Here is a 22602-nt window from a genome sequence, read left to right on the forward strand (position 1 = left end):
AACATAGCTATCATAATAGAAAACAAGAAATGATGAAAATAGACAAGTATTAAAAACAATCCAGGCTGCCATTCTTAATCTCTAACTGGCTCTTTAAGCCAGACTCTTTGTGGCTCTAAAAAGCGAAGAAGAATTAAGCGAGCCTCTTTGTCCTTTTTGCCAGTTTGCAGGTTTTTAAGACAAAATTACCATAAGATAAAGAATTCTATATATGTATATTCAGACCTCTCATGACAACAGGAGTGTTATTTGAGAGCTTCCTTATATGAAATAAAGAAAAACCTATGGCGAGAGTTACTGCCATTTGATCACAAACATTATCAATAGCATAATTTTTAAGTAAGCATGTGCTGAGCAAGTTTATTCTTCATTTGCTGCCCTGAATAGTTACTGATTCCCAGCAGGAACCTCAGAATTTTGGACATGTAAATCATTTGGTAAAACGATTCAAGGCATGGAGTAGTTAAAGGGTGGAAAGGATAGCCATCCTTACAGCAGTAGGGCACAAGAGGCTAATGCCAGGGTCTAACTGTCACCAATGCTGCTTCTTTACTTGGTATCAAGTCAACTAGTTGCTGGGAGAAGTACTTTTACCTGAGACTAATGGATTTTGTGCAGTTGACTGTTCCAGTAAAACCATGTGCTGGAGAAGAGGGCTGTGTGTCGATCCCCCTTCTCTATCCACTGCTGTACTGCTCAAATAAGGAGTGATGTGGGTGCCAGGAAATATGGAGATTCGTTGTTGTAATGATGGAATAGCAAGTCTTTCAGAATCTTGCTGTCCTGATCCACCCTGCAAGCATATAGCACCAAGTTTAAGAAGTGAGCTTACAAATGGAGTTAAGGTAATGACCCCTTCTAAATTATATAATATCACTTACAGTACATGGGGCAGCTGCAGGTAGTCCTAAGGATATATTAGGCAACGAGGGAGATGTATACAATGGAAGCTGTGTTATTGAGCCTTCACGATTAACAGGTCTATGAGCCAAGTTGGTCTGAAAAGAGAGCCAAAAATCCTGCCTCAGAATAATACCATTATATAAGAAACAAATACCTTGTGTGTAATCATTATTTTGGGGGCTTTTTAGAGCTTTCCAAAAATGTATACTTTTGGGGAGAGGAGAGTCAAAGGAGTTTATAGGAAGTCTATCAATGAGATTAATTAAGATAGTGTATTTGGAGAGTTAAGAGTTTATTGTTGTAAGCAATACAACAAGCACTGAAGCAGATGTGAACCCTGTGCAATGTAAACTCTAAATAACAACAAGGAAATGGGAATGGAATAAGACTTCTTCCACCACCACAAGAAGGTCTTGGCAAATGAAACAATGCCACAACAATATTATCCCAAGTGGGGCATTTTAACTAAAAATGAAGACAGAACATCGCCAGGCTGCTCTGCTGCTACTTAAAGCACAGGTACTGATTTTATTATGGGATGAAACTTAGTGCGCTGACTACCTCACTGGAATGGTAAACCAATGGAGGAGTAACACAAACCTCCCACTTTTACAGAAGGACAAGGGCTCAATGAAAGAAGGAAGCAGAGTGCCTCATTCTATTTTCATCAATGTACTGTATACAGGAAGTTAAAGGAATGAACAATAATAACAGTAAATGGAATTCCTGGTTATCAAATTCCCTGCAGTATTATAGTATATATAATAATATATACATAATATACAAAGCATATAATATAAATATTATATATATTTAACCTTGTGAAAAAGATATGAATATTTCCCCTCTACCTGAAAAATCAGTGTACAAAATGCATATGTTCAATTGTGTATGACTATGATGTTTTTATTCCATCTTCCTCCAAGGAAATCCAGAGACTATACAGAAATTCAAATCTGAAAAGGAAGAGGTCCTTTGGAGCACTAGCCATCAACTCCTGAACCCAAATGCCTTTTTCCAGGATTTAGTTGCAGCCAGGCGGTCCTGGGAAAATACAGAACTGCTTCAAGTTCACATGAAGTGGGCACATGCTCTGAAGCACTTTTTCCCTTCAAATGGGATGCCTGCATGGTCTTAGCACATACAGTTCATTCTCCATCTCTGTTTTCCTCACAATAAGGCCATGAGATACAGTAATGTTGAGACAGCATAGTATTGTTGAAGAAAAGATCTTCAGAATCAAGTTGGTGAAAGTTCACTATTAGACTGAAGGGTTTAAAAAGAAGCCTTTGCTGTTGATAGCCACACTGTTTAGGCTGCATATGAATGCTGCTTATTGAATGAATCCCAGGATCTCAGTCAGATATCAGAACATAATAGTAGGACTGGAGCAATTATTCCATAGCTTGGGATTCTCCACATCAGGATTTTACAAAGAATTGCATGTGGTGCTACCATTGAAAATTCTTGGCAACTAAATGGTACAAAGGAATTCAGTTCAAGGAACTGGTATATGACTTTAAACTGCCTCCAAGTTTAAATCTGTATGTAAATTAAAATCTTTCTCAGATACTTTTCTTTAAATGCCACTCTTTAAATGAGACAAGTGGCTATGGGAGAAGAGAATATTTAGAATGAGGTACTTCACTTATACAACTCTGTCTCCAGAAAGGTTCGGTTAGTATATCCATTATTATCTTTTAAATGCAACAGAAATATCTTTTTATTTTCTCAGGCTTTCAGACTCTTGTGCATTCTCTCCCCATATCTCCCCAGGCTACTTGTTGATGTACTGAAAGTTGCTAAGAAGTCTAGCAGATACACGAGTAACATCCTCTCAGCATAAATCATCACCAATGGGCCCTGAACAGTTTCTACCTGATAACCAGATTTAAAAGCCAAATGGAAATGAATCTAGATACTCCTCCACATCCAGAAATTCCTGCAACTGAAGCGCCATCACATACTTCAGTACCATGTCTAAGAAGTCCCCACATACTTTAACAAGTGGTGTTCACCACTATCCCTACCCAAAAGATCATCCCATCTGGTCACTTTTATTGTATGAACTTAAAATGGCAAGAGACAAGTACATTTGTAGTATGTCTCATTTCTCCAAGGATCTGTCCACCACAAATCCCCAGGCAGTACACATTAAAAAAAAAAAAACCATTTATAACTGGACAAACAGAGGATAAACTATCATCCAACAGATCTGTATTAAATATAGCATACAAATCAGAGAGAACACAAGTGACTTTATCTGCAGAATTGTGCAAGCTATTCACATCAAATAATGGAGTGGTCCACTTTTTCTTCTTGTGAATATCTAGAAGGCTTTGTGCAGAAATGATGGCAAAGAATTACCACTGAGCAGGCCTTCAGATGTTTGTACCCTATGCTTGGTAAAATCTGCTTTGAGTTTTCCCTCATTATTCCTACAGCTATATAGGGTTATATATAGTTGAAGTACAAAAAGAGCAGCATTATTATTGTGGATTATCTTTCTTTGTTTTGTTTTGGGGGTTTAGTTAACAGTCATTTTGTTATTTTACAGAAATATTTAATTTATCCTACATATATTAGTGTTCACCATACTTGAATGCAATGACACGTCATTAAGAAATTAGAACTGTTTCCTGGTACTTTCTTTTTTGATATAAATGTATATAGTATGCAATTTGGGGGACAGTTTACTGAAGAAAATGGCATATGACTAATTCATACTTACAAGTCAAATAATCTGGTAAATGCCAAGATCAATAATTGTAATCTGGTGGTGGCATTTTTGTAGTCCTGAGCCAAGGAAGATATGGTGAGGGATGTCATGTAGGCCATCTCAGGGATGGGAGACTTCCAGTCTGGTGGCAATCTCTGCTTTTGATCTGACTACCCTATTCTTGGGATCAGGTGGCCAGATCTCTCTGCAGTAAGACCATCCTCATCGATGACTTGGTATTAGATGAGGCAGCAGATCTGGCATGTATTACCAAAACCTGGCTTGGCAAAGGTGACAATGGCACCCCGAGCAGATCTGTCCAGCTTGTATCTAGTCCTTCAGCACCCTCAATGCCATGGACACAGATGTGGTAAGATTCTGGCTGTGAGGGATACTTAACTGTGATCAGGGACTCTGCTATGGAGATACCAGGCTGTGAGTGCCTGTTTGTTAAGTTGCGCTGTAGAGACAAGCTTGGGATTATACCCAAGGTTGGGATCATGCTCAGGCCTATACCATGGCAATATGGGAGGCAAAGCACATTTACTTGTCCTCCCTTATTGTGTTGGCAGACTATTATCCAGAGCCCTTCTTCAAGATCACAAATTCTCTGGGGAGGAAACAATCTTGAGATCTTCTGCCTAGCTGCTATGGCCAATTTACACAGCACTTGGGTATAGTCTTGACTCTGCATGGACAGAATTTTTGGTAGGGCGGAGCACCATCTTGTCATATTATTTGGAACTCCTTTTGGGCTATGATCTCCAAGAAAGTGGATACCCTTGGTTATTTTTTGCTACATGCCTTTTAGAGTCCTTCCTGTCCTGGGATGAGTGTGAAGTGGTGATTACTTGGATCTGGAAGGTTGTTAACACCTCTTATGGGATGGGGAGCTACCAGCAGCTTTGAAGATGCTGTCCTGGATCCAATGGTCTTGGATAACTATTGCTTTGTATCCAATCTCCTCTTTTTAGGGACATTTGTTGAGGCAGTAGTAGTGGATCAACTTCACAGCACCTTAGAAGAAGCAGATTATTTGAACACTTTTCAATCTGTGTTCAGACCTGAGTATGGGATGGAGACTGCATTGTTTGCTCTCTTGGATGACCTATTTTGGGACCTGGATAGGGGGAGTACACCCTACTTGGTCTGGTTGGACTTGCTTTTGGTACCATCAACTGTGGTATCTTGCTGGACCACCTAGAGGGGTTTAGGATAGGAGGGATTGTTCTTTAATGGTTCTGACTGTTCTGATCTTTACTCAGTGGGCAGTTTCAGTCTGTTGCAGTGAGAGTGGAGAGATTGGTCAGGTGACCCTTGATGTGTGGGGTTTTGGTTCTCTCTCCCCTGCTTTTTAACATCTATATGAAACCAATGGGTGAGATAATCCAGTGGTCTGGAATCATCAGTGCACTGATGATACCCAATTGTATATCACTATCCTGTCCTGGTACATGGAGGCTGTGAGAGTCTGCATGGGACAGAACAGGTTGAAAAAACTCACTGTTTTTTCGGAAATTAAACTAGGGCATTCTCTTTGATTATATATGATGCCATCCTTATGCCATAAATCCAGTCCTTTAAAAATTGCAAAAAAAAATTCAAGAACACGATATGTACTGAATTGTCATAGTTCCAACAACCTGTTTGCTAAAACTAAAAAGCATAATGGAACAGAGAATAGGTAATAGATTTATAACTATTAAGCAATTAGGTTATAGTTACATATCTGTTACCTATTCTCTTTCCATACTAAATGTACTATGTCATATAGTACAATTCAAGATCATTCTAATTTATGTTCCATTATTTAAGTTACTAAGATCCATGGATGTAATTAACGTGCTTTGAAAACTATAGCCCACTAGCTTTTTTGTTTGATCCTGGTGTATCACAGCTTATTAATATTTAGCAGAAGACTGGGTTTGGGGGGATAGAGGCTGTATCTTTAGCTACTGCAGAAAAAAGCAATTTCTGCATCCTTGTGTCATTATTTTCTTCTTTGGCAAGTTTCCCAACTCCAGTGAATGGAACAACAGGAAATCAGGGTGAGGTGTGAAATTTTGTTACCTAGTCCTCCCACATTTTACCTGTGAGATGTTCTGAAGGGTAGTAGAAGACAATCATCTCCTGCTTTACCAGAAATTGCCAAGAAGAGAAGAGAAGCCAAAGTCAAGAAAGACAAAAATCTTCAGAAGGAAGTTAACAAAGAATTTCAGAGAGGTGTTATAAGAGTATTACAACAATATCTGTAAAGACATTGAAGATGGAAACAGACATGGAAAAACAAGGGAAGTCTTCCAAAAGTTCTCTGAATGCAGAGAGAAGTTCCAACCTTGAATCAGTATGCTAAAGGTGACAGTGGACAGATAGTAACTGATTAAAAGAAGATCAAAGATGGAAGCAGTATACTGAAATTTTGTATAGAGATGTCAACATCTAAGATACTTTAGAAGATATTTCCTACTTACAAGAATTTCTAGTACTTGGAGATGAAATTAGATCACCACTCTGAGCATTACCAAATTGAAAGGCTACAGGAATTGATGGAATACCCACAGAAATATGGCAAGCAACAGAAGAAGAATTAGTAAAGCTATGCCAGCAAATCTAGAGAACAACAGAGTAGACAAACCATGCCAGCAAATCTGGAGAATGACACAGTGGCCAAGAGATTGATAGAGGTTAGACTACATTCCAATACCAAAGAAATAAGTCTTAACAGAATGTGTGAACTATCATACACAATATCCTTAATTTCACATGCAAGCAAAAAAAAAAAATTTTTTTTTGCTGCCTTTGAGTCAGTCTTGACTCCTGGTGACTGCCTGGACAAGTCCCTACAGTTTTCTTGGCAGGGTTTTTCAGAAATGGTTTGCCACTAGGGTTGAGAGTGACTGACCAAGGTCAACCAGGTGGCTTTGTGCCTAAGTGGGGGACTAGAATTCACGGTCACCCAGCTTCCAGCTTGGTGCCTTAACTACTATACCAAATGGGCTACAAAATATTGCTCTGGATCATCCAATGTAGATTAGAGCCCTAAACAGATGTTCAAGCCAGCTTTAGAAAAAGCTAAGGAATGTGAAACATTACTGCTGATGCATACTGGTTAACTGAGAAAGCCAAAGAATACCAAAAATAAGTCAGTATGTGCTTCACTGATTATAGGAAGGCCTTCAATTGTGCCTAATCATGTCAAGCAGTGGAATGGGCTTAGAAAAATGAGATTTCCAGAACATCTCATTGTCCTCATGCAAAACCTATACACAGGTCAGGAAGCCACAGCATGGACAGAACGTCATAAAAGAGACTGGCTTCAGGATGGCAAAGAACAAGACAAGGCTATATACTCTCTATTTATTCAATCTATGTGCAGAACATATATTAAGGAAAGCTGGATTGGAAGAAGATGAGAGTGGTTTTAAAACAAGAGCAAGAATCATCAATAACCTGTGCTATGCTGATGACACTACTCTCAAAGCTGAAAATGCAAATAATCTGCAAGCTCTAGTAAAGAAAATCAAGGAGCACACTGAAAAAATAGGACTAAGATTAAATATAAAGATGACCAAACTAATGACAATGGTACAGCAACCAGCCTTAGAACCGACAATAAAAATACTGAAGTGGTAAATAGCTTTTGCTTTTTAGGATCAACTATCACTAGTAAAGGAGCTAGCAGTCAAGAAATAAGCCACAGGCTAGCACTTGGTAGAGCCTTGGAAAAGATATTCAGATATGTCTATATCTACAAAGATTAGTATTGTGCAATTGTTTTCCCTATGACACTCTATGTAAGCAAAAGTTGGACTCTGAAGAAACTGGATAGAAAGATTATTAACTCTTTTGAAATTTGGTGTTGGAGAATATCATGGACAGGCAACAAAACAAAGAAAATGGATCATCAAATAAATCAATCCAAAGTTCTCACTCAAGGCACAAATGACCAAGCTCCAATTATCGTACTCTGACACATCATGCAAAGACCTAGCTCTTTAGAGAAGTCTATAATGCTGGGAAAGGTGGAAAGAAATAGATGATGACCAGCAGCAAGGTGGATGGACAGCAATGGGTACACTATTAGAAGATCTGAAGCACTAGGTTGTGGTCAAATTTTCCTGGAGAAAATTTATCTATATGGTTGCCAAGAGTCGACACCAACTTGATGGCACATAATCAATCAACACAACCTTGAAAGCCTCTCAGAGATTCCTTCTACCTCCTCTTATACTAAACAGAATTAAGGCAGGATTATCTTGAGTTTCTTTCTCACGCACACCCTTCCTTCCCAGGGCTAAGTTGATCTTTACTTAATGATTATTACATTCTTTCTTCAAGATTATCTCCATACTCTTCTACACCTCTTTAGAATATTGGGTGAAGAGAATTCCAGACTGAACTAACATAAATAACCAGAAACGGTGCTTGAAACCTCAAAGCCTTTGGTCTTAGAGGACTTCAATATTCATGCTAAGATTGTCTTGACAGCAGCTCAAGATTTCATAGCTTCAGTGATTGTTTCAAAACCATCCATGAGTCAGACTATGTGGTTAAATATTTTTTGCCCTGGGAAGAGGGGCTTGAAAAGTAGTCCTTGCATGGAAAGATCACTGCCAGATGAAGGCTGAACTACTGCAGAGGAGGGTATCAAATTAGAATAATCTGCTCTCATTTGGATTTCATGGGAGTTTGATTCAGCAGCTTAAATGACTCCTTTCAACTCAGTAATTATATGAGGTCTTCTATTTAGTGGCTATTTCTGGTGCCGATTTTTAATGGTTTGTAACAGCCACAGAATGCAAATGGGAAACATATTTTTACATACGAACATAAATACTATTTCCTTTCAGACACAACTTATTTAGGTCTACTTCACTCTGAATTTAGGCCTGTTTAGGCTTTAAAAAACACTTTATTTGTCTAGATAAATAGTATTTACTAGAAGAAAAACAGGTGAAGTCTTACACTGCTCATTCTGCTAGCTATTTCTGAGGTCTTTGATACAATCAAGTGCTGGACAGATTCTCCTGATTCAAGGTACTATATCGCTGTAGCTGCTATCTGGAACCAGTTCTAATAAGTGGCAGAAGATCCTTTGGCTTTTAAGATAAGTCTTCCATTTCTTTTAGCTTTAATATGGAACAGTTGGGGAATGAGGTAGTAACCTACAGCAATAACACCTAATTCTACTTTTCTTTTAAATCTGGATCAGGTGAAACAATGGGAATGTTAAGCAAATCCCTGAAATCAATGGCCTGCTTCTTTATTAAATCCCTCTATGGCTTGATAAGACAATAGCTGAAAGACATGAACACCACAATAATAATCCAAGACCTCAAGGTGCCCTCTCAGAAGTGAAGCAGCTGATGACTTGAAAGGCTTCTCAATTAGTGACATGACATTTTCCTCCATATGAAATTAGTGATACCAAATTTAGTATCTTTTAGGCACCATGAAAAACCTTTTTTTAATTACCAACCTTTAATAGTTTCTGTCATTGCTGCAAGTTTTATTTGCTCCTTTATCTTCTAGATGTTGTCATAAGCTTGCTGTCATATTTGTTGTACTTCTATGTCAGAACTATAAAAAGTTTTGCTATATTAATGGAAAGACTTCTGCTGACAGAAGGAGAATTCTGCTTATAGAATATAATAAAATCCATGGATCCAACCTTTCCTGAGAATAAGCTGAAATTTTAAAAACCCTGCACAAAATTAAATAAATTCATTGCCTTGATGCAAAATCAGTATTTAAAAAGTCACATATTACCAGTTTTCATACTCAACCTTTTAACAAGTATTTTTTTTAATATGCTACATAGCCCAAACCTCTAAATATTTCAGATCTACTGCAATTAAAAAAGAGGAAGCATATACCATTTTTCAAAATGCCCATTTTTATTTTTAAAAATTACTAACATCCTCAATGAAGTACCTTCTTCCACAATGAATAATGTAACACAGAATACTATAGAAACCTATTGGAATTAAGCAAAGTAGTGTATCTTACCTCTGCGTGAATATTTGCAACTGATCCAACTCCATTTTCAGTGCTTATATTACTGGAACTATTGTTTGGAGAACTAGGACCAGATCCAGGAGCACTATTGCATGCAGATTCTAAAATACATTAAAAACATTTATTAATACCCTTAAGTTATTTTGTTCAATATTTGGGAGATCTATAGATCATGTACTATCAGATCTCTGTGTGGATGCTGATATTTGTTTAGATTAATAATATGTTTGTGAAACAGACTGGTTTGCAATTTTATCTGCAATAGGAATAATTTTTACTGGTTTTACTGTTGGTTTATTCTATTAATAATACAGCGGAATTATTTGGCTGGTATAATTTGGGGATTTTTAAAAAAATGTATTATATAATTTAGATTAAACATATCTAATTTTACAGATCTGTTTGGTACTAAGATTTATTTCAGGACCAGTATGTTTTACCTAACTTTGATTTTAAAAACATATAGAACATACTGTTTTGGAAAAGTTTGCAGTAATTGCTTATTACAGTTATTTTTCCAGTTGGAGGTATTCAGCACCTATTTTTTTACAGAAAGGTAGAGATATTTCTTAGATGTTTGGAGAAGAAAGTGAGCCCAAAAACTGTTAATTATACTCTGAAGAGTTGTTTTTCCTCTTTGGTTTTAAAACAAACATTTAATTTTTTTCTGTTCTTAACATTTGAGGAACCTAAATAGAAATCTTAGTTTTAAAGTGTTAATAATGTTTACCACACTTTCTACAATAAAATACATTCAGAATCAGTATAATGTTTTATTCTCACTTTTTCATATGAAAACTTTGGTTTAAACCTATTTCTGAAAACAGAATCAAAATAAGTTTTTGAGAAGGATATTCAACGTGAAATATTTATAAAACTTGAGGGGCACCTTTCTATTTTTAATTTTGCTTTTCAATCACCATGGGAAAGGAACATAGAGCAGCTTTTGCAGTCAGATTACTGATTATTATTTCAGATAGGCATCTTGAAGAATGGCAAGAACCTGGGGGTACAGTAATCCTCTTTTATTATTCATGGCATAATGTTGCCTCACTGTGTATTTAGGTCTCTCATTCAGAGTTGTGTGGTAGTATTATTTTTGAGAACATCACTATACTTGTCTGACACACAGAGAAAAATGAAATATGTCAAGGATGGGGAAAAGCACTTCAACGGTCTGATAACAATACGTAGGACAGTTCTGGGAGCTACACTTTAAAAGAGATTCAGGTAAAGTAGAACAGGTACAAAGAAGGTAAACATGATGATCAGGACACTAAAAATGAATTTATATGAGAGGAATGGCAGGAGCTGATTATATTTATATGGAATATAATAATACTCTTCAAGGATTTGAAGGGATGTCACACAGAAGGTACTGTATTTTTCCATCAATAAGACGCCCGCATGTACAAGACGACCCCCACTTTTCCAACCCAAAATTAAGAAATCAATATTTTAAAGATAGTGCAGAACACATTTTTATTTAGTAATTAGGTAACATTTACCTGATACACTTGGTGGGAGGAGGTCCAAACTGTCTATTTCCATGCTCTTTTGCATAACTGATTACATTCAGTCACGAGTGAAACTGCCGATAGCTTGTCTCTGCAAACAGACTTCCTCCAATTGGTTCGTTCAGCATCAGCTGACGTCAGTTACATAAGGCTTGTGACTGGAGGAAGTCTGTTTGCAGAGACAGTATGGGCAGTTTCGCTCGTGATGGGAGGAAGCCTGTGTGCAGAGACAAGCTATTTCACTCATGATTGGAGGCTAGCAATAGGAGGAAGCCCGTTTGCAGAGACAAAGTATGGGCAGTTTTGCAACTGCGCGGTTCTCTCCTCGGCTTACTTCCTTGCATAAGACGCCCTTCAATTTTTAGCATAAGGATTTTAGAAAAAAGTATCGTCTTATAGTCGGAAAAATACGGTACTTTTGCTGTTCTCTATCATCTCAAAGTGCAGAGAAAGGACTAACTGACTTGGCTTACAGGGAGACAGATTCTGGTTGACCATTAGGAAAAATTTTCTGACAGCAAAAAAACTTAGTTTTAGAATCTAAAGAGCTGGTTCCAAAGGAAGAGAAAGAGTTGGTGACATGTTTTCACTGGATATGTTCAAGGCAAAGATAAACAGATTTTAGATTCATGCACTGAGCAGGGAATTTAATCTGAATGGCCCTTTCCAGGTCTACAGTTCTATGCAATATCCTACCCAGTGCACAAACCCACTGTTATAGCATCCCTGAGATGTGGCCATCCAACTTCTGTTTAAACACCTCCAGTGAAAGAGAGTCCTTTATCTTCCTTATTGAACAGCTCTTACAGAAATTCTTCTTGATGCTATTAAATTTACTTTCTTGCATTGTTTTTGTCTTGTCTTCTGGAACAACATTGGACAAGTCTATCCCATCTTCTATATCACAACCCTTCAGAGAGTTGAAGGCAGCTGTTTCTGCAGTCTTCACTTCTCCAGAATAAGCATATGTAATGTCTTCAACCATCCCTCACAGTTTTCTCCTTGCAAGGTTCTTATACCACCTTGGATGCTCTCTTCTGGACATGCTTCAGTTTGTCTATGTCCTTTCTAAAATTTATGCCACAATTAGATGCAACATTCTAGGTATGGCGTGACCAATGCAGAATCTATCTATATACTACTAAAACTCTCTTATCTGTAACCTTCAGGTGGGCGAAACAGTGCATCCTACGGCAACAATTTTGAACCAAGGTACCTCAGATGGGCTAACTTACAGAATGCATTCAAAATCCAGGGTCCATTACTCCCATGGGATTGAAATTTGAGAAATTTGTGGCTGCTTCAGTACTTCTGTGTGGCTGCACCACTGTGGTCAGCCCAGGTCATGTGATCGTCATGGGCATATCCCCAACCTCTTTCCCGCCTCCCTCTGTCCCCTGCCCCCAATCGGCTGGTGGCAAGGCCCAACGGGCAAATGGCAATTGGTTGCTTTGTAACTGAGGCAGAAATCTGAAATCTCTTAACAGCTGTGGGTGTTGAGGGAAGGATGAGGGAGTGACTTGGATGCCTGCTGGCGAGGTAGGGCTGGCTGGGGGGCACTGGTGGTTGACAGGTGAGCCCTCCAAAGGAAGGAAGGAAAGAAGGAAGGAAGATTTCTGATGCTCCCTGCCAGCTTCCCACAAGCAAAGTCAGTGGGGAAGCTGGCAGCAAGTTGCAAGCTGCTCATACTCCCACTGCTTTTTTGCCCTTGGTCATTCTGTTTCTCTGTTGAGGTAAGGAAATATTGCTGAAATGACGAGCCAACGGGTCATGGGTTGTCTAGTAGAGAATAACAATGACTTATCTGAATCTTGATGCTATATTTTTGTTGAGCTTTTTTTTGTTGTTTGCAGCTATATCACAATGTTGGCTTATGCCTAGACACCTAGATCCTTTCCACATTTATGCTTCCCAGTATTGTCTCTATACTCATGCTTTTGTGATGGAATTTCTAGCAGGCCTGGGAACACAGAGAAGAAAACAAGACCTCTGCAAAAGAGACACCTGAGTCTGGGGGAGGGGGGAATATGAAAAAGTGACTTAGAGTAACTCTGCTAAATATAAGTTGAACTGGAGAATTATTTTATCTGGTTTTCAAAATTCTTTACCATACTAGCAATAAAGATATTTCCAGAAATCCAAGTGGAACAGTATTTGCCCTTTTTCAGTCTTCTGTGATTTATCAAAGATCATAGAGAAAGGTTCTGAAATGACTTTTGCAAACTCCTTCCCGGATATAGCTGTTCCCATCCTCGAGATTTAAACTTGTTCCTTGAAGCCAGAAGCTCCTTAACTAACTCTTCCCTTAACTTGTGTAGCCATTCCCTCCCTGTGTTAATTGTTGTTTAGGTCCATTTGGGAATGAGACTGAAGAAAATGGGAGTTGAGAAAAGGTCACTCGCTACCATCTTCTCCAAGCAACAGCCTACCCTTTTGTTTTATTACCTCCTTACCTCTTACTATTATTTCTTGAATGTTGGCATTTGTAAGAAAAATCAAGATCATTGCAATTGTTTTATGCAATTGTTTTAATCTTCATAATGACTTCCCTATCTAATTGTTTTGAAATTTAAATGTAGTAAATTACTGCTACTCCAACTTACCTGTGACATCTAATGGACGTTTTTTAAGAGCTGTAGCTACAGGACTATCTTTTCGTCTTAACAAAGGACTGCTGCGCCTTTCAGCAACCTTCTGCTTTAATCTAGATCGCAATTTGAGATTGGGCTCAGATGCTGAAATTGACAAAGTAGAAACTGAATTTATTTCACAAAAACAGAATTTTCTTACTGTTACTCAATGCCTCCTTGATAGAAAATATGCCCATCTAAGAAAATACATTCTTACAACTACGGTATTACAGAAATAATACACAGTAAGTATGATTAGTAATATATTAACATATAAGAAAAGGGTAGTAGATCTGAATAATCACAAAAGAAGGTAAGCAAAACCTATGCCTCTGGCATAATTTCAATGCAATAATAATAAAAAATAATATTTATTTATCTATTCATTTATTCTACATTTTTGGATCCACCTATTTCAAAAGACCCTGGGTAGGTTATAACACATTAAAATTATAAACACAGTAGAAGGAATGAATCAAAAGTATAATAAAATGGTAATAATGAATCAACACTCCCTCAAGATAAAATAACATTTAGATAGGATTGAAGGTTCAAGTGAACTTATTCCATTCTAGCAAGGTGCTGCCTGATATAATCTGGGGCTATCTATATAAAGGATTACCAGCACTTTGAACTGGGTCCAGAAACCTATCAGTAACCAGTGCAATGACTTCAAGAGATGTGACCCTGCAATGGCAGGGTTGACCTACCAGTAATCTTGTCATCACACTCTATTCCAGTTGTAGCCTCTGGGTGATCTTCAAATGCTTCCACAGAGAGATTACAGCAATTAATTAATTAAGTAGTTACAGTAATGCAGATGGGTAAAGATTGAAGTGTGAGTTATTAATTCCAGAATATCTTTGCACCAGCCAAAGTTGTGCAAAGGGCTCCCTGTCATGCCCCCCCCATATTGTTTAAGTAGCAGCTAGGAGTCCAGGAGGATCCTTAAGTTATGCATCAACCTCTTCGTGAGAACCATGACCCACATCAAGAATAACTACCGGGACCAATGACCCTGGATGTTTGATGATATACAGAAGCTCAGTCTTGGAGGTATTTACATTTGAATTTATTTTGCCTGAAGTCTCCAAACACTGATTCAAACTTTCCACAACATCTCTGACTTAGCCTGGGATGACAATCTATAGTTGACTGTGTACACATCCCAAACAAATGGATGACCTGCCCCAGTTGGGTCATATAGATATTAAAGAGCATGGGGGAAAGCACCAAGCTCTGAGGTACTCTGCACTAGAGTAATCTAGGCATCAAGTGCTGCTCTACAACTTTAAACTATCCACTCGGTAGGAGTGGAACCATTGCAAAACAGTGCTTCCAACTATCAGCTTTGCAGGTAGCCCAGTAAGATTCCACGGTGAATAATGCCAAGAGTCCAAAAGGACTAGGAAGGGCATAATGGCCCCATCCAAGTCCTGTTAAAAGTCTGCCACCAGAGTAACCAATGCTATTTCTGTTGTCTGAATCCTGACTGATCTAGATAATCCATTTTCTCTAAACTCTCTGAAGATGATCCATCACCACTTTCTCAGCAACCTTTCTCCAAAAGGGGAGAAGTTATAAAAAGTTAAACGCCAGTCCTGTGGCAATATCCAGGAGCTTGTGAAGGGCCACTACCAGGCAGTAAGTGGACAATACACAACAGCAACCCTAAAATATCTCTATGGTCTACATAAAGGCACTCATAATTTATTACCTCCAGTGGAGTCACTAAGGTTTCCTATACCATCACAGCCACCCCTCCTCCTGGGTCAAGGCATCATGGCTGTTGCAGCATCTGAAACCCAGGTAGGCAAATTTCTGACAGGGCTACATCCCCACTGTTGCCCAACCAGGTTCAGCACTACAAGCCACATCAGCACATTTACCCACTACCATACCAACAATGGACACATTTTGCACTGATGTGGAGTTTACCAGCAAGAGCTGGAGGTCAAGGCATCCAGCAATTTATTCACCTGAGCCCAGGTCTGCGGTAGCTAGCTTAAGAAGGGGCCTACGCTAACATCTGGGTCCCCTTTCTCCTCAAACAGCCTATCTAGCACCCAACACCATACCTTCCCCTGCCCATTATGATCTCAAACCAGGCCTCCATTAAAACAACCCCAAAGATAATCATCCCCTCATTCTTATTCCTTTCATAGTGTTCATACCCTATGGCCACTTCAGCAATACTGGCTGCCATGTGTGATTATTTCTGCAGACTAGCCTAGTTCATTGTGAACACAATTAGCATTAACTCTAACCATCCACCTTTCTTTTCCTTTCCTTTCCTACCCTACCCTACTCCAATTTATTTACTTATCAATTTAACAGCTCTTCTCAATGAGCAGGTGTCAGGCATAGCCAGGAAGACTTTTGCCCAGCTTCATCTGGTGCACCAGTTGCTCCCTTTCCTAGATCAAGGGGCCCTTCAGACAATCACTTATGCCCTGGTCACCTCACAGCTTGACTACTGCAACATGCTCTACATGGAGCTGCCCTTGAAGACCACCTGGAAGCTTCAGCTGGTCCAGAATGCAGCAGTGCAGACAGTGATGGGCATGCCTCAGTATGCCCATGTATCACCTCTGCTTCGCAAGCTGCACTGGTTGCCACTTCATTTCCAGGTGTGATTCAAGGTGCTGGTCACTACCTATAAAGCCCTACATGGCAGAGGGCTGGTTACCTGAGGGACCGCCTGTCTCCCATAGTATCTGTCTTGCCAGTTTGATCTGGCACAGTTGGCATGCTCCAGGTTCCATTGATTAAACAATGCTATCTGTCTGGACCCTAGAAGCTCACCTTCTCTGTAGCAGTCCCTACCCTCTGGAATGAGGTTCCCCCCAAAATTTGAACAGTTCTTACCCTACTGGTATTTCGAAGGGCCTTAAAGACAACTGATACCCCTTTCTTCCTTTCTGTACCCCTCTGGGTTTATTTTCTTTGCCATTGTTGTTCTTTTGTCCTGAGATATTTTTTTTCTTCTCTGTATTGTTCTTTGTTTTTAAATGTTTTAACAATTATAAACTGCCCAGAATCGTTGGGAGTCAGGCAATATATAAATTTAATAAATTATTATTATCATCTTCAAACATCTCGTTCAACCAACCCTACCAGATCTCTCCACCCAAACCACTTCCTGTTCTCTCACTCCAGGGAGAAGGGAACCCCCATAACCACTCCCCAACTCTCATTTGGTAATACAATATAACAACATCTAATAATCCAAACTTGGCTACAAAATCTTTCTTGTTCTTCCTGGGGAAACACTCACTCTAGCCCAACAAATTCAGCTCATAAAATGACTACACACCCAAGGCTTTAAATTGTCGTATCCAGATTTTCCTAAATCTCTTATCAGCACCTATCAGTCCTCTTCAGCACAAAGGCTTATCCAGACTCCAGTGCCATTCCATTCCAGTCCAACTCCTCTGTTCTACTTCAGGCTAAATCTCACAAATTCAGATCCTGTCCAAAGCTTCTTCACCCTTGCACCTTGCTGCTGCTCTGGTAGTACTGATGGCATAGTATTACCGAGGTAATACAATATATTCCAGTTCAAAATCATTCCAGCTTAGGTTCATCCAGCATTCTGACCCAATGCCAAGGGGAAACAAACAGGTTTTCAAGGTGTTACAAAAGGCCGCCAGGGTTGGAGCCATCTACATTTTGGGGGAATATGATGTTTCAAAGGGCAACTGTTGTGACACAGCAGGCATGCTAGTCTTGTTAGTTGGCACTGTTTCATGGAAGGGATGAAACGTCCCCAGAAGTTTCATGTAGACGATGAACAGAAACAGAGAGCCTTGAGGAACCCCACAAGCAGGGGTCTCAGGCTGGATCTCTTCTCCCCTACCAACAATGACTGGAGCCAGCCCTGATACCATAATGTATGGTATCAAAAGCTGCTGAGAGATCATGGAGGGTCAGGATGGATGCATCACCTCCTCCTCCTTGTCCCACCTGAACTCATCTACAGATGTAATCAAAGCCATCTTGGAACTGTATCCCAGGCTGAAATCCAAATGAAAAGAATCCAGATTTCCTCTAGGGCTTTCTGGAGCTGAAAACCACCCACCATCTCAATAACCTTTCCTAAAAAGGGAAGGTTGCAGACCAGATGAAAATTGTTCAGTACCACTCACCATATCTTTGCACAGAAGGGAATGAGGTCTCAAAATAATTACCTTAAAGTTTAAATAATTAAATATGAAAAAAGTCACTCTTCCAATTCTGAAGCCATAAAAAGCTTTATAAACCAAACCCAGTACAGTACCTTAAACTGAGAAGAGAAACCAAGTGGGAATGAATATTACGGTTTAATATAACACCAACTGTTCATGATGCCCAATTTCTCTCACCGCCATATTTTATACTAATGGAACTTTTCAGACCATCTTCAAGGGTAACCCCATGTGCAATGTACAGATTACTGAAGTGAGGTTATCTCCAAGTAGCCAGTGCTCTAGCTAAATAGAGGATGCCTACCTCTAATGACAAAATTGTTCTTAAAGCATTCCATGCTTTGGATCTACCTCTTTCAGAATAGACTGAATGCCATTCATTTGGACAACTGACCAACAAAATCTCTCTGGGCTGAGATTTAGTGTATTGGTTCATATGCAACTCATTACTGCAACCAGGCACTAATAAAATATTTCTGCATACTGATAGGACCATCAGTACTTTTTACATAAATGAGTACGTGAGTTTATTTGGATATTACATAAATCTCCTAATAAACTCGCCTAGTCATTTTATGAAAAAGTTTAATACCAAAGTGTTGAATTGAAATCCCTTAACGCCATCTTCAGGAAAAAGCCATCCAAGTATGATTGGAACTTTTACAAAGATGTATTACCATAACTAACTCTGCAAAAGGGAATCTAGGCTGATGGTCTTGAAAGAGGCACAGCAGAATCAACAAAGTCTCTCTGTCTTTGTTCATCCCATTGTTCCAATGACAAAGTCAGGCCTAAACTACAACTGAACTGGACCTAGGAAATGATTTCCTGAAAGAATATATGGCACTGATCAGCTACCAGTCACTTAAGTGCTTTGCTCAGAAAGGGAATGTTGGCCACCTGCCTATAATTCTGGGTACACTGATTCCCCCCCCCCCCCCCAGAAAGAGTCTCCCTATTGCTTTCTTAAATGAGGCTAAGTTCACTTTTTCCTAAAAGGAGGAATTCATCAATCCACCTGAGCACTCCGTTCCGATTAGGCATGTTTCAAGAGTCATTGGCCAAGCTTCTTTTTTACATCACTAGACCTAAAAACTGAAATTCATTCTGACTAATAATCTGACTAGAACTGTATGAAGTGAAATAACTGTAGAATCAAGTAATGATGGATATGATCAATTCTGTCTACAAAACACCCTGCAATCTTGTCACAGTGAGCAACTAAAACATCTATTGGATATCCTACCAGGTCCAAACCTAAAAGATATGAATCAATTCAAATTTGTTAAATAAGTTGGGCACTACTGAGGGTTCATGGAAATACTGAGACAAGCAGCAAGTCTGTAATATGTATGGCAGCCAGATGAATATTGCTGTTGAAATACTAATTCCTTAGGTACTATATCCACCTGGAGGGGCAAACTGGATCTTGTTAGTCCTTATCAGTTGATGTAATATACAACTCTGATGAGAACTTCTCAATGGTACAACTGATGGTACAGCTTCTCAATGAGAAGCTGTACCATCCGACAGCTGAAAACTCCTTTGAAGAACCAGTGTTTTGAAAACCACTAAGAATGTGAACACACAGATCATCTCCACATCAAAGCCCTCTCACTCACATAAGCCACCAGCATGCTTCCCATTCTGTTAGAAAAGGATGGAAATGAGAGAAAGAGCTGGCTCCACTAAAAAGAAATAAAACCCATGCATCTACTTCCAGGTTCATCAAGCCAGATCTGTAGGGAGGGTCTTACAGATTGATGGGAAGGAGAAAAAAATGAAGGAACCAAGACTGGAATGTTTGCTTACATAAAAAAACATACTGCATTATAATGGCCATCATTTAATCCAAGAGATTAATCTGACGGAGACAAAGAGAAACAACAAGGAGCAAACACTCACTTTGTTGTAGATAAGTCAAAAGGTAGCCATTAAAATTGAAAATACCAGTAGCCTATTACAACATGAACTTCTGATGAGAAGTTTGGATAACTATATGAAAATAAGCATCGTGGAGATCTATCATGGGAAGTAAAGCTTTTTGATTAACAAGGAAATATGATAGCCAATATTACAAAAGCTATATGGGATGACAGATTAGTTGAGATTTCACAGATCTAAAACTGGATAAAGTCCTCTGTTGTTTAGTACAGCTGCAGAAAGATAAGGAGAAACCCACCATCACCAGCAGTGAAAAGACTGTGGCCTCACCCACTTTTGTAGTGCACCCTTTAATATTTTGCACAAAATTGATGCAATCCTCAGACTGATGAAACTAGTACACTCCCCCTTTAGAACAACAGTACACAGAACACCACAGCATACAGACCAACTATTTCAGCCTAGTATTAACTGTATGTAGCGAGCAATATAATGACTACAGGATTAAAGAATGAAATGAAAAATAATTGGAATGAGAGAAGTAGCTTTAATTTAGTCATCACTATCACTTCACAGCCAGGGAACAGAAGGAATGATTTATTTGATTATTATTTAAAATAAAAGTTTTGCAATTCTATGTGAACTATGAAAAATAAGATTTACCTGTTTTTCTGAGTGGAAAATCATCTTTGGAATCATACATTCCTAATACAGGGTGATTGTAAGTGCCTGATGCTCCACTTTGTGGTGGAGAGCTCTGATCAAGAGAACTATGTTGTGTTTTCCTAAAAAAAAATGTTATTACAGAGGTTAAGAATACTATCTCCATTGTTTATACTGATGCCTCCAAGTCACGTTTCTCTTCTGCCATGACAACTAACATGTTAATACAATAAATATGATGTCTCCAATTCTGCACAAATCATTAGAAATGCATTTTACAACTGACAATAAACACTGTTTTTCTTTTCATTTAATTGAAACTTTTAGCATTTTAACTTAAGAACATTAACACAATGCAGAATTTTAGAGCTAAAGCTTATTCAGTTATTATTTTATTTCATTTTTAAAATGGTTTATAGCCTGTTTTTGCCCCTAGAGCACTCATTTATTTCTCTCTACTTCCAAACTATATAATTATATGTCTGTTATAGCAGTATTTATAGAGCTATTACGTTTCCTTTAGTTTTCAAGGCAGCATTCAGGGTATTGGCTTTGATCTTTAAAGCCTGAAATAGCTTATGCCTGTATTTCTGTTTCTATATCTGTTTGTTTGTTTGTTTGTTTAAGGTGCTTTTTTGACACTTCAAGTGCTATGAAACTAAGCGGCTTATAATAAAAGCATTAAAAATATATAAATTAGCATGTAAAAATCAAAATATAGCCACATCTCAATAACATAATTCCACCTTATACTCATCAATTCAAAATGACAAATGATGTTAAACAGTGCCACCATTCATCTCAGGTATCCACTCTTCATTTCACAGTTCAAATGCTCTTTGGAATATTTTAATAATTTCCTAAATACTAAGATGCAGAGCTTGTATCTGATGGTACGGGCCTTCCACAAGAGGGGAAACCCCAAAGAAAATGCCCATCTCTATGTACCCTCCCACACATCTCATGTAGCAGATATTCTCTGCCTTGGGTGGGCAGATTCTGCAGGTTACCAGGTCCAAAGCCATGAAGGTCTTTAAAGGTGATAACTGATAACCAGCACCTTAAACTGAACCAGAATGCAGTGCCTGGAATTCTGGTTGGTATATAGGCAGCTGGATTTTGCATCACCTATCATTTGTGGATGGTCTTCAAGGGCAGCCCCAACATAAAGTGACAAGAGCACAAGAGACTGTTGCTAGTGGTTCCCATGTTTGTTATTTCAAACACTTTCCTTCAATGTGAAAAGTATAGGGAATAAAAAACAGAAATCTAAATGATCACTGCTGATGTATGAACTTAATTTTGCAAACAAGAAAGCAAAGTAGACATATGGCACAAGCTTCACAGAGAATAATCAGCATGTGAAAGAATTTTTCCTATAGTCTACATTAGAGATCCTAACTTGCACAGAATAGCATGAGCATGCCAGAAGTGAAACTAAGCTTTTGGCACACTAGGCCCAAATGTCAATCATTCATTCCTATTAACAGGGAAATGCTGTATGTAGCACTGATATATCCATGGCTGGTAACATAGCCTACTCTTTTTTAATCCTAGTAAAAAATGTTATGTGAAAGCCTCGACTGAGCAAAACCACGATGGACAGTAAACATCAATATTCATGGCCGAAGAATTTAAATGTAAGAGAAGTATATAGTAAAAGGCATGAATTAATAATAATAACAGTTATGTTGTACATTTGTACAGTTAAGACAAAGGGGAAACATGTAATATTCTGAATCAAGGTGGTCTGATAGAGTAGGGTTGATGAATATGTGTATGAAAATAAAAATATAGGTTTAATTGTGAACAAAGGGCTAAAATGTATATCAAAAAGTATGAACTAGGAAAATCTAGACTGTTGTGGGTATGTATGGAATTCATAGCTTAATGATAGTGGTATATAATCCCGTGAATGATGATAATGAAAGAACTAGGGATGGCTTTTGGGGAAGCAGGATTGATTTTAGACTGTGAAAGATATGAGAATAAAGAGAATTAGAGGTTCTGAAAATGAGAGACTTTTTTTTCTTATATCAAGAGTTATCCTGGGAAAATATATGGATGAAAAGGGGGAAACA

General features: G+C 38.5%; 1 protein-coding gene across 7 annotated transcripts in view; it reads right to left on the minus strand.

The window, feature by feature from the left end:
• The window catches only part of HDAC4 (histone deacetylase 4), a 204736-nt gene that overhangs the window by 82652 nt on the left and 99482 nt on the right, over positions 1 to 22602 (minus strand). For all 7 annotated transcript variants that reach the window (XR_015795164.1, XM_088135538.1, XM_088135536.1 and 4 more), the window contains 5 exons: positions 20522 to 20643; positions 13761 to 13892; positions 9632 to 9741; positions 882 to 998; positions 595 to 793 (listed from right to left, as the gene is read on the minus strand). Coding sequence is in view for 6 of the 7 variants with exons in the window: in XM_088135538.1 (XP_087991664.1) it covers positions 595 to 793; positions 882 to 998; positions 9632 to 9741; positions 13761 to 13892; positions 20522 to 20643 (680 nt within the window). In the remaining variant the exon portion in view is untranslated. The remainder of the gene's footprint in view (positions 1 to 594; positions 794 to 881; positions 999 to 9631; positions 9742 to 13760; positions 13893 to 20521; positions 20644 to 22602) is intronic.

The sequence above is a fragment of the Python bivittatus genome, unplaced genomic scaffold (assembly GCF_059951505.1).
Source record: "Python bivittatus isolate LINGU-HERP-01145 unplaced genomic scaffold, Pbiv_v1 ctg000200_np1212, whole genome shotgun sequence".
Taxonomy (NCBI): Eukaryota; Metazoa; Chordata; class Lepidosauria; order Squamata; family Pythonidae; genus Python; species Python bivittatus.